The sequence below is a fragment of the Psammomys obesus genome, unplaced genomic scaffold (assembly GCF_907164565.1).
Source record: "Psammomys obesus unplaced genomic scaffold, mPsaObe1.curated_primary_1811, whole genome shotgun sequence".
NCBI lineage: Eukaryota > Metazoa > Chordata > Mammalia > Rodentia > Muridae > Psammomys > Psammomys obesus.
Genome location: NW_026590654.1, coordinates 672,153 through 687,146, shown reverse-complemented (window position 1 = coordinate 687,146; position 14,994 = coordinate 672,153). Strand labels below are relative to the sequence as shown.

Below are 14,994 nucleotides of genomic sequence, written 5' to 3'. Positions count from 1 at the left end.
ACAGTTTGGTAATTAGATGCCATTTTTTAATGGACTCCTTTTTGTCTGTGATTTGTGTGCTGGCCAAGGGAAAAAAAAAAAAGAGTGATTCAGAATTCAAAATGAATGTTCCTTTTTAAACAGGCAGATTTTCTACATGTTCATTAATTTGAACTTTACAGGTATCCATCTTCTCACCCACAGCATTGATGGCATTCATTTAATGGCATCTGAGGCATGAATTCTCCATCAAACAATGAAGGGCATGACAAAGCTCCAATGGGGAAGCTTTATCATCACCCCCCCCAATACCTCTGTCTTCTTGTGAAAATGGCTTCTCTATTTGATGATTGTGGTAAAGTGATAACGCTGCAAATGGCAGAGGTGAAGACATTGGATGGGTCAGATGCAGTGGACATTTAGAGGTGCAAGACATCACCCAGACAAACCCCTGGATATTTGCCAACACTTTATAGCCCTTGCTTCACAACATGGGGTGTAAAGAGGAAGGACAGTATGGGACCCTCAGGGTCAGTACTGCTGTGTGCACTTGAGGAAACTTTGGACCTAAGGACTCATTCAAAATCACTGTTTCAGATTCACTGAGACACTTAGAGTAAGAAAACCACAGAGGACACCAACATTTCTTGACCTCCGGGCATTCAGGGTTTCTTCACTATACTTCTTATTTAACGTTGCAAATTAGATGGAAACTCATAGCTTTCCAAGACAACCAAAGGAACATACTTCATAATGATAAACATAGTTAATGTTTTCATCCCAGCCGTTTATTAATAGACAGACACATTATTAATTATCTACTCCGAATCGCAGGGAGACCCAAATGGACTTATTAGCTATGTTTATCTTTCTATAGATAGCATTAGACACCAAACTGCACTAAGCGCGAGCGGGGGAGGGAGAAGGGTAAGGCTGAGATTTGGCACAGTGTCTGCGGGAGGACAGGTTATGAATGAGTAATTAGGAGAGCACAAGGATGCCATTTCAGACTTGTGGCTAGGAGGAACTTTGTGTCCAAGGTCATGCTGAGGGGAAATGGGATTCTTAAATGGATCCTCTGTGTTTCCTCTTTAAGAATGGAGGAAAGGCATCCCGAGGACAGGCGTGGTATTAGTGATGAGAAGAGGGGGGTACTGTGTGTGTGCATGAGTGTGTGTATATTATATACATATGTATATTATATATGTGTATATATGTACATATATGTTATGTACGTGCTATGACAAAAGACATGGCACGGGCTCATTGATGGGCAGAAGCCAGTCTTAGTCCCAAATTTTAGAAGGCTTTAGCAGTGATCTTAACTAAGAGAGCTGATTAAATGGAAATAACCAGTTAAGAGATTAAGGAAGGTATATAACATGACGACCCAAACAAGGATGAAAATGGTAGTGTGCACACCTGTGAGCTGGAGCCCAAGTTATCGCATAAATTGCCGAGATTTTTCAGGGTTTTTGTTTTGAACACACATTTCTGTTTTGAATATGCCTCATAGCAAATCATGGCGAAATCTAGTTGTGATTGAAATTTTTGAGACCGTCGCACACGACACTGCACCTGTAGCGTTCATGCCCCCTCTCACTGCATCTCTTTTGTTGTTCCTGCCCCTCCCAAATGTATGACCTCGTCTTTAATTACCATTGCTGCACAACACACAGAGACACGTTAGCATTGCCTGTATGTTCATATATCCAGGGGTGACCCCTTGGAATTAGACAGTCTTTGTGGGAGTTTCCCTCTCTCAAGAGCCACCACCGTGCTCGCTTCGGCAGCACATATACTAAAGCTGCAACGATACAGAGAAGATTAGCATGGCCCCTGTGCAAGGATAACACGCAAATTCGTGAAGCGTTCCCTATTTTTACTATTTGCAGATGATATGATAGTGTACCTGAGTGAACCAAAAAATTCTACCAGGGAACTCCTTCAGCTGATAAACACCTTCAGCAAAGTGGCTGGATAAAAATTAACTCAAAAAAATCAGTAGCACTCCTGTATACAAAAGACAAAATGGCTGAGAAAGAAATTAGGGAAACAACATCCTTCACAATAGTCACAAAATACATGAAGTACCTTGGTGTGACCCTAACCAAGCAAGTCAAAGACTTGTATGAGAAGAATTTCAAGTCTCTGAAGAAAGAATTAGAAAAATATATCAGAAGATGGAAAGATCTTCCATGTTCATGGCTTGGCAGGATTAACATAGTAAAAATGGCCATCTTACCAAAAACAATCTACAGATTTAATGCAATTCCCATCAAATTACCAACACAATTCTTTACAGACCTTGAAAGAAAAATTCTCAACTTCATATGGAATAACAAGAAACCCAGAATAGCTAAAACAATCCTCTACAATAAAAGATCTTCTGGAGGTAACTTCATCCCTGATCTCAAGGTGTACTATAGAGCAACAGTAATAAAAACTGCATGGTACTGGCATAGAAACAGAATGGTGGATCAATGGAACCGAATAGAAGACCCAGAAATAAACCCACACACTTATGGATACCTGATTTTTGACAAAGATGCCAAAACCGTACAATGGAAAAAAAAAAAAAAAAGAAGCATCTTCAACAAATGGTGCTGGTCTAACTGGATGTCTACATGTTGAAAAGTGCAAATAGATCCATACTTATCACCCTGCACAAAACTAAAGTCCAAGTGGATCAAAGACCTCAACATAAAACCAGACACATTAAATGGGTTAGAAGAAAAAGTGGGGAAGAGCCTTGAACTCATTGGTACAGGAGACAACTTCCTGAACAGAATACCAACAGCACAGGCTCTAAGATCAACAATCAATAAATGGGACCTCATGAAACTGAAAAGCTTCTGTAAAGCAAAGGACACTGTCATCAAAACAAAATGACAGCCTACAGACTGGGAAAGGATCTTCACCAACCCTTTATCTGACAGCAGGCTGATATCCAGTATATATAAAGAACTAAAGAAGTTGAAAAGCAGCAAATCAAGTAATCCAATTAAAAAATGGGGAACAGAGCTAAACAGAGAATTCTCTGTAGAGGAATATCGAATGACAGAGAAACATTTAAAGAAATGCTCACCGTATTTAGCCATCAGGGAAATGCAAATCAAAACAACCTTGAGATTTCACCTTACACCCATCAGAATGGCCAAGATCAAAAACTCAAGTGACAACACATGCTGGAAAGGTTGTGGAGAAAGAGGAACCTTCCTCCACTGCTGGTGGGAATGTCAACTTGTACAACCACTCTGGGAAGCAATATGGTGCTTTCTCAAACAACTAGGAATAGTGCTTCCTCAAGATCCATACCACTCCTAAGCATATATTCAATGGATACTCAAGTACACAGTAAGGACATTTGCTCAACCATGTTTGTAGCAGCTTTATTTGTAATAGCCAGAAGCTGGAAACAACCCAGATGCCCCTCAACTGAAGAATGGATACAGAAATTGTGGTACATCTACACAATGGAATATTACTCAGCAATAAAAAACAAGGGAATCATGAAATTTGCAGGTAAATGGTGGGAACTGGAAAGGATCATCCTGAGTGAGCTATTCCAGAAGCAGAAAGATTCACACGGTATATACTCACTCATATAGACATATAATACAGGATGAACCTCCTAAAATCTATACACCTAACGAAACTAATCAAGAGGGAGGACTCTGGCTATAATGCTCAATCCCCATCCCAAAAGCCAAAGAGGATGGATATCAGAAGAAGAAGGAAACAGGAAACAACTTAGGAGCCTGCCACAGAGGGCTCTGCCCTGCAGACTATCAAAGCAGACGCTGAGACTTATGGCCAACTGTTGGGCAGAGTGCAGGGAATCTTATGAAAGAAGTGGGAAATAGTAAGATCTGGAGAGGACAGGAGCTTCACAAGGAGAGCAACAGAACCAAAAAATCTGAGCACAGGGGTCTTTCCAGAGACTCATACTCCAACCAAGTATCATGCATGTAGATAACCTAGAACCCCTGCGCAGATGTAGCCCATGGCAGTTCAGTGTCCAAGTGGGTTCAATAGTAATCGGAACAGGGACTGCCTCTGACATGAACTGATTGGCCTGCTCTTTGATCACCTCCCCCTCAGTGGGAACAGCCTTACCAGGCCACAGAGAAAGACAATGCATCCACTCCTGACGAGATCTGATAGACTAGGATCAGAAGGAAGGAGAGGAAGACCCTATCAGTGGACTTGGGGAGGGGCATTCGTGGAGAAGGGGTAGGAAAGGTGGGATTAGGAGGGGAGGAGGGAAGGGTTTATGGGGGGATACAAAGTGAATAAAGTGTAATTAATGAAAATTTTTTTAAAAAGCCACTGCCCACCTATAGCTCTTTTTCTCGGCATCACACCTTGTGAAATTTTCCCCTCATCCATGTTGGCATGTCAACTGCTGTTGACTTCATGAATGTGTAGTTCAGGCCACCATAGTGTTGAAACTTCATGAGTGCAATTTCCTCATTGTGTATAGAGCACATTTTCTTGCAGCAGGCACCCTGGTCTGGTCCTCTGGTTCTTTGGTTTTGAAGACAGGGCTTCTCTGTGTAAAAGAGGCCTGGCTGTCCTGGACTCAATTTGTAGACTAGGCTGGCCTTGAGCTCATGCTGGGATTAAAGGCCTGTACCACCTTGCCTGGCTGCTCTGGTTCTTATAATCTTTCCACACACTCTTTGGCAGTATTCCCCAAGCCTTAGCTGTATGAGTTGATTTGCAAGTATCAATTCAGGTTAGGCACGACAATGTCATGTATTTTCTGAATTTTGAGTAGTTGTGGGTCTTTATAGTCATTTTCATCTGTTGTATTAAAAAAAAAACTTCTTTGATGAGGGGTGAGAGCTTCACTTCTCTGTGGGTGTAAGAGTAAGTATTCGGAGTACCTCTAGAAAGTATATTAGTTTAGAAAAGTGGCAATAGTAGGTTTTCTTATGTCTGCAACCTTTCCAGTAGCTAGGTAGGTGGGCATGCATTTCTTCCCATTGATCAGGCCTCAGTTCCAATTGTTGGTTACCCCTAAGATGAAAGTACCATGACTGCACCATTGGTTACAGCTTGCTGCTCATTGCTGTGGTTTGTAGGCCTTCAGATGGTGCAGGGCTACCAACTGCTCTTCTACCTAGTACAGAGCCAGTCCTCCTGGAGGAGGCCATTTTAACAGGCATTTCTAGCCTGTGGGTCAATTAAAAATGTGGACTTAACATAATAACTTATGATCTTCAGAAGATAATTTACTATACTTTAACTCAGCCCTCCCCTTTTACAGACAAAGAAAACCTAGTCTTGAAGGTGTGAAGTCGCTAGCACCATGATATTATTGGAACTGTTAAAATGTGGATTAGCTTAGTGGGTTTAAACTGCTTTCAAAGTCCTGTGGACTCTGCATAACTTGAATAAAGTCAGACTGTGGCTGTCCTTGCTTTGGCATGTTTAACTGTGAAGTGGAAATTCTGGAAAGTCACCAAGTCAATTTTATTCATTGCGGAGAGTGTTCCTATGCACTGTACATCGGCACTGTACGTCGGCTAACACTGTGACGGTGTGTGATGAGCGTCTCGGTTAACTGCACAGCCAGTTACCCAGCACACCTGTGTCTAGCCCTTCTGGGTGAGCACACATCCATCAAGGGCTGTGTAATGTGTGTACTGTGTGCTCAGGTGGATGCTGACTGCCAGCTCACAAGCGAGATACAGCTCTCCAGGCTTGGCTGGGACCCTGTGGGAAACCTCTTTACCTGCCCGCATCTTTATGCCTTTAGAATTTGTAGTCCATATCCTAACCAGTCGTTCTCAACTCTCCTAACGCTGTGTGACCCCAACCATAAAATTATTTTTGTTGCTTCTTTATAACTGTAATTTTGCTACTGTTGTGAATCATGATGTAAATGTCTGTGTTTCCCAATGGTCTCAGGCAAACCCTGTGAAGAAATCATTCAGCACCCCAGGGGTAGATACCCACAGGTTGAGAACCCCTGCCCCCAACTGTCTCATTCCGTGACTCTGAGAACAAGGGATAGGTAATACCATTATTTACAGTTGTACAAAGAATTAGAATATGGAGCCATTTGAAATCCACATATTATAGTAAATGCTATCTTGCCGACTTGAGCTTAGCATCAATGGTAATTCTTCAATAGTACGAACCACTGCAAGAGTCTTACAGCCAAAGACCATGGAAGTCTCGACCCAGACCAGGTCATCTTTGGGCCCCAAGCCCCTTCCCTTCCCTCCCCCGCCTCTCCTTCTCAGCAGGGGATTAGCTGTTGAATGTGTGGCTGTCATGTGGTGGTAGTTCCTGCTGTGCTTAGGATTTGGAAGGACTTCTGTTTATTTGGCATGTTCCACTCAGGCTCGGGAGGGCGGGGGTGGGGGCTTGTGGCTTTTGCAAAACTTACAAGACATTAACATAAAAATACATAATTCATAGAGGGAAATATTTTGGAGGCTCCTTCCTTCACTTTTACAAATTGGCCATAAAATAGAAACCACAGACATAACATTCATATACTCATACTAGCCAAACTTGAAGAATTATTTGAGGTGGCAGCAATGAAGGCTTTGGTAGCTACTTCTCTACAGGACACCCAAAGCAATAGTAAGACTTCAGAACCTGTGCACAGAGATTAATAGGATCCTTCAAGTGATGCAGATTTCCTACCCAACAATAGACAAACACCTATTGATAAAAATGGCGTTTGTAGCTTGGTGTCTCTTTGCCGTCATTAAGTGTATTTGAAGGGATATGCTTCTCTTTTCAAGTACATTAAGGATTTTATACACATTCCCTTATAAGTTACTGTTTATTGTTTTCCTCCTTTTTAAGTGGAAGTTGCTCATGGTAGCCAAGGCAGCCACGTATGTCACTGACAAGGTTATCGTAGGGGAAAGAGCTATGTGGAAGTCCATCCTGCTACCTTCGTCTTTATTAGTGGTGTCGACACTCTGAGCTTGCATTAGTTCCTTAGAATGAGGCCTGAGGATGGAGGAAAAGTCTAATCAACTTCTGTCAGTTCCACCTAGGTGTCTGGGTAATATTTCATTCAGTGAAGCTGCGAATAGTGACTGTGCTGGATGACTGCTGAAGAATAGCATGCTTAATGAGGTTAGCTAATGTAAGACCCAAGAGGGGAAGCAGTATTTCTGCCGCAGAACTCAAGCAAAACGTCCCTTTGCCATTTGACTTGATGGCACAGTAAAGAGAATGTGGTGCTAGGGATGAGAGAAGCTGAGAGCTGGGCATTAGCTGTTTCGTATGACTTTTGAGCTTTATGACCTCGGAAATGGCACCTGACCTCTCTGGGCTCCATTTCATTCATGTGAATACAACACCACTCTCAACAGGGTTTGAGACAAAAAGGGTGGAGAGTTGTAGCCATTTGAAGCAGATTGGACTGTGGTGGGTGATGATACTGGGTCATGACTAGAATGCATGGATTATTCTGAGTTGCTTCTAAACATCAAACCTCATTGTTCTAGGAGTGTTGGTCTGTGGAGAAGGGGACAGTGCGCAGGACAGCAGCACAGAGGTTAACAGAATTGCTTAAGCAGTTTGATCACATAAGTTCTTAGAGAAATGCACAGCTAAATTAGAAGACAATAAGGCTATTTGATATGTCATTGTCAATGAGGATTTAAAAGATTAGGTATAGGCAATCATTGGCTGTTGATAGAGGGGGGATCACTTTTTTTTTCCCAGGGATAAGCTCCCTGGTAGATCATCCATTCTCAAAGTGGTCACCCCCAAAACACATGGACACAGGAACAACACTAAATGTACTCAGTGAATTTACGTGTGTATATACATATATGTATATGCATATATGTAACAATAATAACTAAAGGAGAGGTCATGAACTTGAGAGGAACTGGAAGGAATATGGGAGGGATTAGAGAGAGGAAAAGGAGGGTAGAAATGAGGCGTAGACAGTGCTCATGTCTGAAATTCTTAAAAAAGTGATTAAAAACCTTTAGCACAGCACAGGGACCAGGACAGCAGCACAGGGTCGACTGTCTGTAAAATCTAGTTCTCTTTTCCACCTCCTCGCCAAACAATACTCTTCAAATAAACGGTGAGGCTGACTTTAAAGCAGACTGTCAGAAACAAGTCTGTGTTTCTTCCAAGAGCAGATATGAATCCACTTCCTTCTGTTCACTTTAACAGTATTCAAAACCAATGTGTTGATTTAGCCTGCCTCTTCAGCCCATCTAAAGTGCTTCTCGTAGGTTGTCGGGAACACGCTTTGAATTGGAGAGAGGTAGGACGGTGTATCAGTGTGTCTTTGAAGGTCACAGTGTGACTTGAGAGGCCTTCTGGGTGACACATTCCCCAGTTCCTATCCTGTGCCACTGTATCGGGGTAAGTGGAAATAGTCACAGTGGGGATTTTCCCTTTTTTTTTTTTTTTTTGAGAACTTTTCCTGAAGGAGGGACACCAGTGACAGACCACAGCAATGATGTCACTCAAGTCTGGCCTGGTTAACGAGAATTTAACCCTGATTATTACAAGTTCATAGGCAACTCATTAGGCAGCTACACCATAGAGGGGGGAAAATCTTCCTGGCAAAGGTTAATTGGCTGTGTATTCTCAGGGGAAGGCAGGCCTTGTGATGTCCCCACACCCCCAGCAAAGTTGGCTGCCTTTGAGACAGAACCTCATGAAACCTCGTCCTTAGTTGCCCTTAACTACCTATAACCTTGGGGAGGGTTAGGGCCTCATGATACCTCTCTTCTAGAAGTCTTTAACTGTCCATAAATGCTATAAATCCTTGGGGGATGGCTGTAGAGCCATGTGAGCCCTTCCTCCATGATGAAAAGTTAATAGGCGCAATTTTGTTCAGGTAGATAGTTCCAGAGGCCAGTGACCAACATATTCATGGAGGGCAGCGTCCACAGACGCTCGGTTCAGTTTTCTCGTATATACAGCTGCAGTCAGAGTGCAGGGATTCTCTTTTTATCTTATATGAGCGCCCTTATAATCAAAAGTGTCTATGCCCATTGCTTGAGACCTCTCAAAGCAGCAATGAAAGAGCTGCACCAGTGGTTTTAAGCACTGATTAATCCCTAACTTCAAGGTAACTGACTTTTGGTTATGAGCAAAGGGAAGCTGTAATACAGCAGCCAGCATGCCTTCGTCTGCTGGGCCACCTCACCAGCCTCAAGCAGTGTATTCCAGCAGAGGAGCTGAACTCTGTGTTTATGTGGGCCGTTCATGTCATGGCTGCAGTTGGCGCGCGCGCGCACACACACACACACACACACACACACACACACACCAGCTATACTGAAGGACCAAGTAACAAACACCATGCTAACATTTCCGTACTAACCTTGACAGCCGAGGCCAGGCTCCTTGACTCATGCTCATACCTGCAGACATGACTGATCTCTAAATATCTAGGTTGCCATCGTTACCAAAGAATAAACTTTGGGGGAGGATACTCCCTGATAATATTCTAAGGAAAGCCCTATTACCGTGACTACCTTTTTATTCTGGTAACTTTTGCTAGTATATTAGAAAGATTATCTGTATTTGAAGATTTTCTTGATTTCAAAATTTAGCAGAATCTCTGTGTTAGTATTAGACAGCACATTAAATGTGGTGTGTAGCAGGCTAGCAGCCACTAAGGCTCTTTGTATATACAGAGTACATTCTAGGCAGTGAGAGGACACACAGAAAGAAGTGACTGGCCCTAAAGATTTGGATATAAGAGAACAGTAGGAATGGGAAGAATTGTATCACAATGGCGTCTAACTGGTCGCTTACTAAGTGGACGGTGGCCATATTATGGCTGTTTCTAAGTTCATGCTGTAAGTTATTTCAAGACAATAAATTGCTCTGTAGTTACACAGGTAAGTTTTGAATGTGTTAGTGGCTTTTGTGCTTTATCCTTTTCTTTTGGACTTTCTTACAACCTTCTGTTATGGGAAGATGCTGAATGAAAGAAGCTTTTATTATTGTTCCTTAGTTCACAAAGATACGCTCAAAGATGGAAATAATGACTTTATTAGGAGTATAAATATTTAATCGTAGGTGATTTTTATAATGCTTTTTATAATCACGAACATTATCATTCAGTAATGAGGAAAGAAAAGGCAATCATAGAAAGCCATGTTGGAAAGGATGAAGTTAAAAATACCTTTGCAGATGGCATTATCTTATATGTAGAAAATCCCAAGTAATCCACATGGAAGAAATCTTTAAAGCTCATTAATGAGTTAGCAAGATGACAGAATTAAAGATCAATATATAAAAACTAGCTGTATTCCTGGTAATGGGCCATCCAAAAATTAAACTAATGAAATAATTTCACCCATAAAGCATCAGGAAGAATAAATTGAAGCTACAAAGGCTTTACACTGAGCACTGTAAAATACCAGTGAAACATATTAAAGAGTGACGTCGGTGGAAGAGCAGCGCGCATTCAGAGTGGAAGCTGAATTGTTAGGATAGTGATCGTCCCCAGACTCTCCTATGTATGAAACTGTATTGTCATAAAAAGTTCACTTGTCTAGTTTGGTTTTGACACAAAGGTTGAGTACATAATTTGTTTGGATTTTTTTTTTCTGGAAATGTAAAGGGCCCAGAATGACCAAAATTTGTTCTTGCACAATCAAGGAACAAAGAACTCATGCTTCCTAATTTCAAAATTTACATCGAAGTTGTCCTAGGTTATGCACAAGAGGAACACAATAACACAACAGTCGATTGTCAGTAAGGTTGACAGATGAAGAGCAAACACATCTTTCACTAAATGTTGCTGAGATAATTAGATAGGCACCTGCAAATGCACAAAATTCAGCCGTGCCAAATGCTATACAAAGAATGAACTCAAAGTAGATCAACGATCAAAATTGTTAGGACTAAAGTGTAAAACTCTTAGAAGAAAATGGGGATTGTCTTAGATCTCAAGGCAAAAATAAAATCGATTCCATTTTAAATGTAAAACTTTAAGAATTTTAAGGAGCCTATTGCAAAAGTGAAGAGATAACCAGAGAATGAGAGAAAAAAAATTGTAATTCATTTCTCTACAAGTAAAAAGAAGGTATGAACACAAAACTTTATACAATGCATCAATAAAAAGGCAGCTCAATTTGACAGTGTAAAACCTTTAAATATACATTTCTACAAAGAAAAGAGTCCCAAAACACACATACACACAAACACACACACACACACACACAAAGATGGTCAACATTATTAGCCACTGGGGGAATCTCACTCACAACCGCAGTGAGATACCACTTAACGACCACTGGGATGTTTATAATAAAAAATAAAAACACAAAAAACGGGCAGTAACAAAGGTTGGCAAGGATGTGGAGAAATCGGATCCCTCGTACGTTGCTGATGGGAATACAGAGCAGTGCAGCTGTATTCAAAACAGTTTGGCAATTGCACAAGACACTAAACATTGAGTTGTAGGTCCAGAAACTCTACTCGTAGGTATGTATAGAAGAGAATTGGAAACACATGTCCACCCAAAATCATGTACACAAATCCTCATAGCAACGTGATCCACGACAGCCAAAAGTGGGAGTGATTCACGTGTCCATCGACTGATTTATAAAGAGAATCCAGCCTGTTGGTGCAATGGTGCCCAGCCATGTAAGATTAGTTATTCTGTAGGACAGCTGATACGGGAAAGCATTCTCAGTAAAAGTCAGACATAAAAAAAAAGACGCACATTTTGTTTCACTTACATGATTTTTCTAGAATCCTCTAGGTAAAACACCGAGACAGAAAGTGTATAAATGGCTCCAGGACCTTTGGATATTGTGGGAAAGGGAAAGATTGCTGACAGGGATGAGGGCTTCTGCTAGTGATGACAATTTCCTGGAACCTGATAGTGGTAATGCTTTTATAGCATGGATCTACTAAAAAGAAATTCCTTAAATTGTTCTGTTTATAAGTTTGACTTTTATGAGACATGAGTTCTATATTATTTTTGTTGTGGTTGTTTGAGACAGGGTCTCACTTTGTAACCCTGGCTGTCCTGAAACTCATTATGTAGACCAGGCTGGCCTCGAAATGCACAGAGATTCACCTGCCTCTGACTCCTGGGTGCTGGGATTAAAGATGTGTGCCACCACACCCAACCTCTATGTTTTCTTTTATTAAGCTGGTCTAATAAAACATGTCCTGAAAACAAACATTTTTCCAAAAGCACATACTTCTGTGCTATGCTTTTGAGGCCAGTTCACGATCAGCCTGTATAGACGTCATAAAATTTGATCAGTGTCCATTCAGAATGAGCGTGGGTAGAACAGTTCTCTCTGGATACATTATGGGGGAAGGTATCTGCACACTTCTCTTCCATCGGCTTGATGGAGACCCTTCTCATTTACATGTGCGACATTAACATTCCAACAGTCTTGCTGTCACTGGGCGGGAGGACTTGCGTTTTCACCCACGTCTTCATGCTTTTCTTGTTCCCCTTCCAGGTCCTTCCCTTCCCCAGCCAGGTGGTGTACAACAGAGTTGGCAAGTGTGGCAGTCGCACTGTGGTCTTACTCCTGAGAATCTTGTCAGAGAAGCACGGGTTCAACTTGGTCACGTCGGACATTCACAACAAAACCAGGCTTACGAAAGCTGAACAGGTGAGTTGACTTTCCTGCTGCTAAGCCACACAGTTAGCGGGCGCCCTACGGAGCATCCTTCAGGGCAGAGTTTCCGTTGAATGTTACCCTTTGGTCAGGGTGCAGAAGGAAATTTAAAGGAGGGTTTGTGCAGGGAATCCGCAACCTAGGAAGCCGCCATAAGTGGAGACTTCTGTCAGGTCTGATGGACTGTGTATGTTAGCTATGGTCGATTTTGCTAAAATAGAGTAGCACATGATCTCAAAATATTTAAACTAGTGAATTAAATAAATAATGCTAACTTCTTCATAGACAAATGAGATTTTTTTTTCATTTAACATTTCTCCCTTTAAACTTTCTCATCTGTATTCTAAATCTTTATAGTAAAAGGAAAAACCTTCTTTGTGCAGGAAATCTGGTTGGTTGATGCAGAATAAGAGCCTAGTTGTAATAAGCTCAGAAAGTCTTGGCTCCCAAAGCAACATTTGTTATGATCAGTGTCAGCAAAAGAATTCCCCCACTTTGCAGGGTCTTTTTTGCCCTAGTACAGCGACACCCAGAGATGGTTAAGCCTGTGGCAGGATGACAGTATCATTGTCTGCCAAGAAGTTCTGAAGGCTTGCTCTGCTTTGTAAACCTGCGCAGAGCTAAGGACAGCTGTGTCCTCTGAGCTGCTTCCATAGGAAACTTGGGTATTGTGTTCTTGGTGGTCTTTTTGTAAGATAAAGTTGTCAGCCTATGCATTAGTTTCTGTTGTTATGATAAAATATCCTGATAAAAGCAACTTAAAAGGGGGGAAGGGCTTATTTTGACTTACACTTTCAGAGAGGAGAGTTGCATCATAGCAGGAAAGGCATGATGTCAGGCAGGGGCATGAGGCTGGCAATCCGGAAGTAGAGAGTAAAAACAGAAGTGGAGCCAGGCTATGAATCTTCAAAGACCACTCCCAGAAACATCCTTCTGCCAGGAAGACTCCGCCTCCTAACGATTCCTTAACCTTCTCAGAGAGCACCACCAGCTGGGGCCAAGTGTTCAAACACAGGAGACTAAGGGGGACATTTTACACTCAAATCACAACAACCTGGTGGGGGTGGGGGGGGAGTTGCTCTGTCACGTTAGAACTTATATCATCCAATGAGTGGCACTTCCTGTCAAGTTCAGATCATGATATTGAAATCTCGGCATGCGTCCATTCTTCAGACATCGTCTTCCTCTTGGAGGCACACAGAACCGTGTAGACAGAGGGCTGTCCTTCCTGATTTGCTAAGCTCGAGAAGTTATTTCAAGGGCCTATAGTAAATTCTCCATAGGGGGGAAAAATATGCTGGGGCTGGAGCAGTGACTCTTTCAGTGAAGTGTTTGCCCCCTACCACCACCAGAACAAACTGTGAGGCCTGAGTTCAAATTCCCCAGCACAAACACGAAAGGCTGAGTGCCCCAGAAAGTCCAGGTCCAGCCCTGAGTGTGCTGAGACAGGCGGATCCCTGGAGCTAGCTGCTCATCCGTGCTGCCAGTCTAGGCAGCTCTAGGCAGCTCCCGGTGTGCTGAAGTCTCAAAAGATGAGGCGGGGGTGGAGAGGCGGCTGGCTCCTGGGCAGAAGCGCCTGCTTCCGAGCGAGGATGGTTCTGAGAAGGCCTGTGAAAGCCAAGATGTTGCCCAAGCACTCCTGTGTGGGATGAAGTGGGAAGCAGAGACCAGAGGGCTCTCCGCAACTCATGGGCCAGCTAGCCTGGGACCTGCAGGAGAACAAACAGAACCTAGCAGAGACCCTGTCATGAAATAAGGTGGAAGGTGAGGAGTGGCTGGCAAGGTTGTCCTCTGACCACCACGCATGCATGCTCACACACACACCTGCATTCACGTACATGCCCCTAGCGCACATTGTGTGCACACAAATTTTTTTATTATTTAATAAGCAGACGAGGAACAGCTGTGAAAGACTGACATTAGCTGCCCTGGCCTCCGTTAGCATATTCCTACCATGCACACCCGATGTGAACACCCATGCGCAGGTACAGACTAGACACAGAGAATGGAAAGGAAAGGATTTTGGCAGGTAAAGCTGTGAAGCTGGATGTGGCTCTGTACCTCTAATCCCAGCATCGGGGAAGCAGAGGCAGGCCCACCTCCATGGGTTGAAGGCCGGCCTGCTCTACGTAGTGAGCTGCAGGTCAGCCAGAGCTGCATGTGAGACCCTCTTTCAAGAAGAGAGGAAGGGGGTGGGAGGGAGGGAGAGAGTGGGGAGGGAGGGAGAGATTATGCTTTATGCGTAATTTAATAGTGACAGACTCCCTTACTTTGGCTGATGATGATCTTTTTACTATCCGGAAATAGTCTATGTTCTTACAGTTTTATTGTGGTTATTAAATTTCACCTTCCTCTGTATCCAGGTCTGGAGCCTGTTATCAGATCACGCCTAAATGTTGTTCTG

The 14,994-nt window shown here is 42.7% G+C and overlaps 1 protein-coding gene and 1 non-coding gene across 4 annotated transcripts in view; both read left to right on the top strand.

The window, feature by feature from the left end:
• Positions 1 to 14,994, top strand: part of Ust (uronyl 2-sulfotransferase) — a 328,830-nt gene that overhangs the window by 146,048 nt on the left and 167,788 nt on the right. For all 3 annotated transcript variants that reach the window (XM_055608072.1, XM_055608071.1, XM_055608070.1), the window contains exon 3: positions 12,429 to 12,584. In XM_055608072.1, the coding sequence (XP_055464047.1) occupies positions 12,429 to 12,584 (156 nt within the window). The remainder of the gene's footprint in view (positions 1 to 12,428; positions 12,585 to 14,994) is intronic.
• Positions 1,757 to 1,863, top strand: LOC129677469 (U6 spliceosomal RNA). Its single transcript, XR_008720202.1, has one exon. It is a non-coding gene; the product is annotated as a U6 spliceosomal RNA (small nuclear RNA).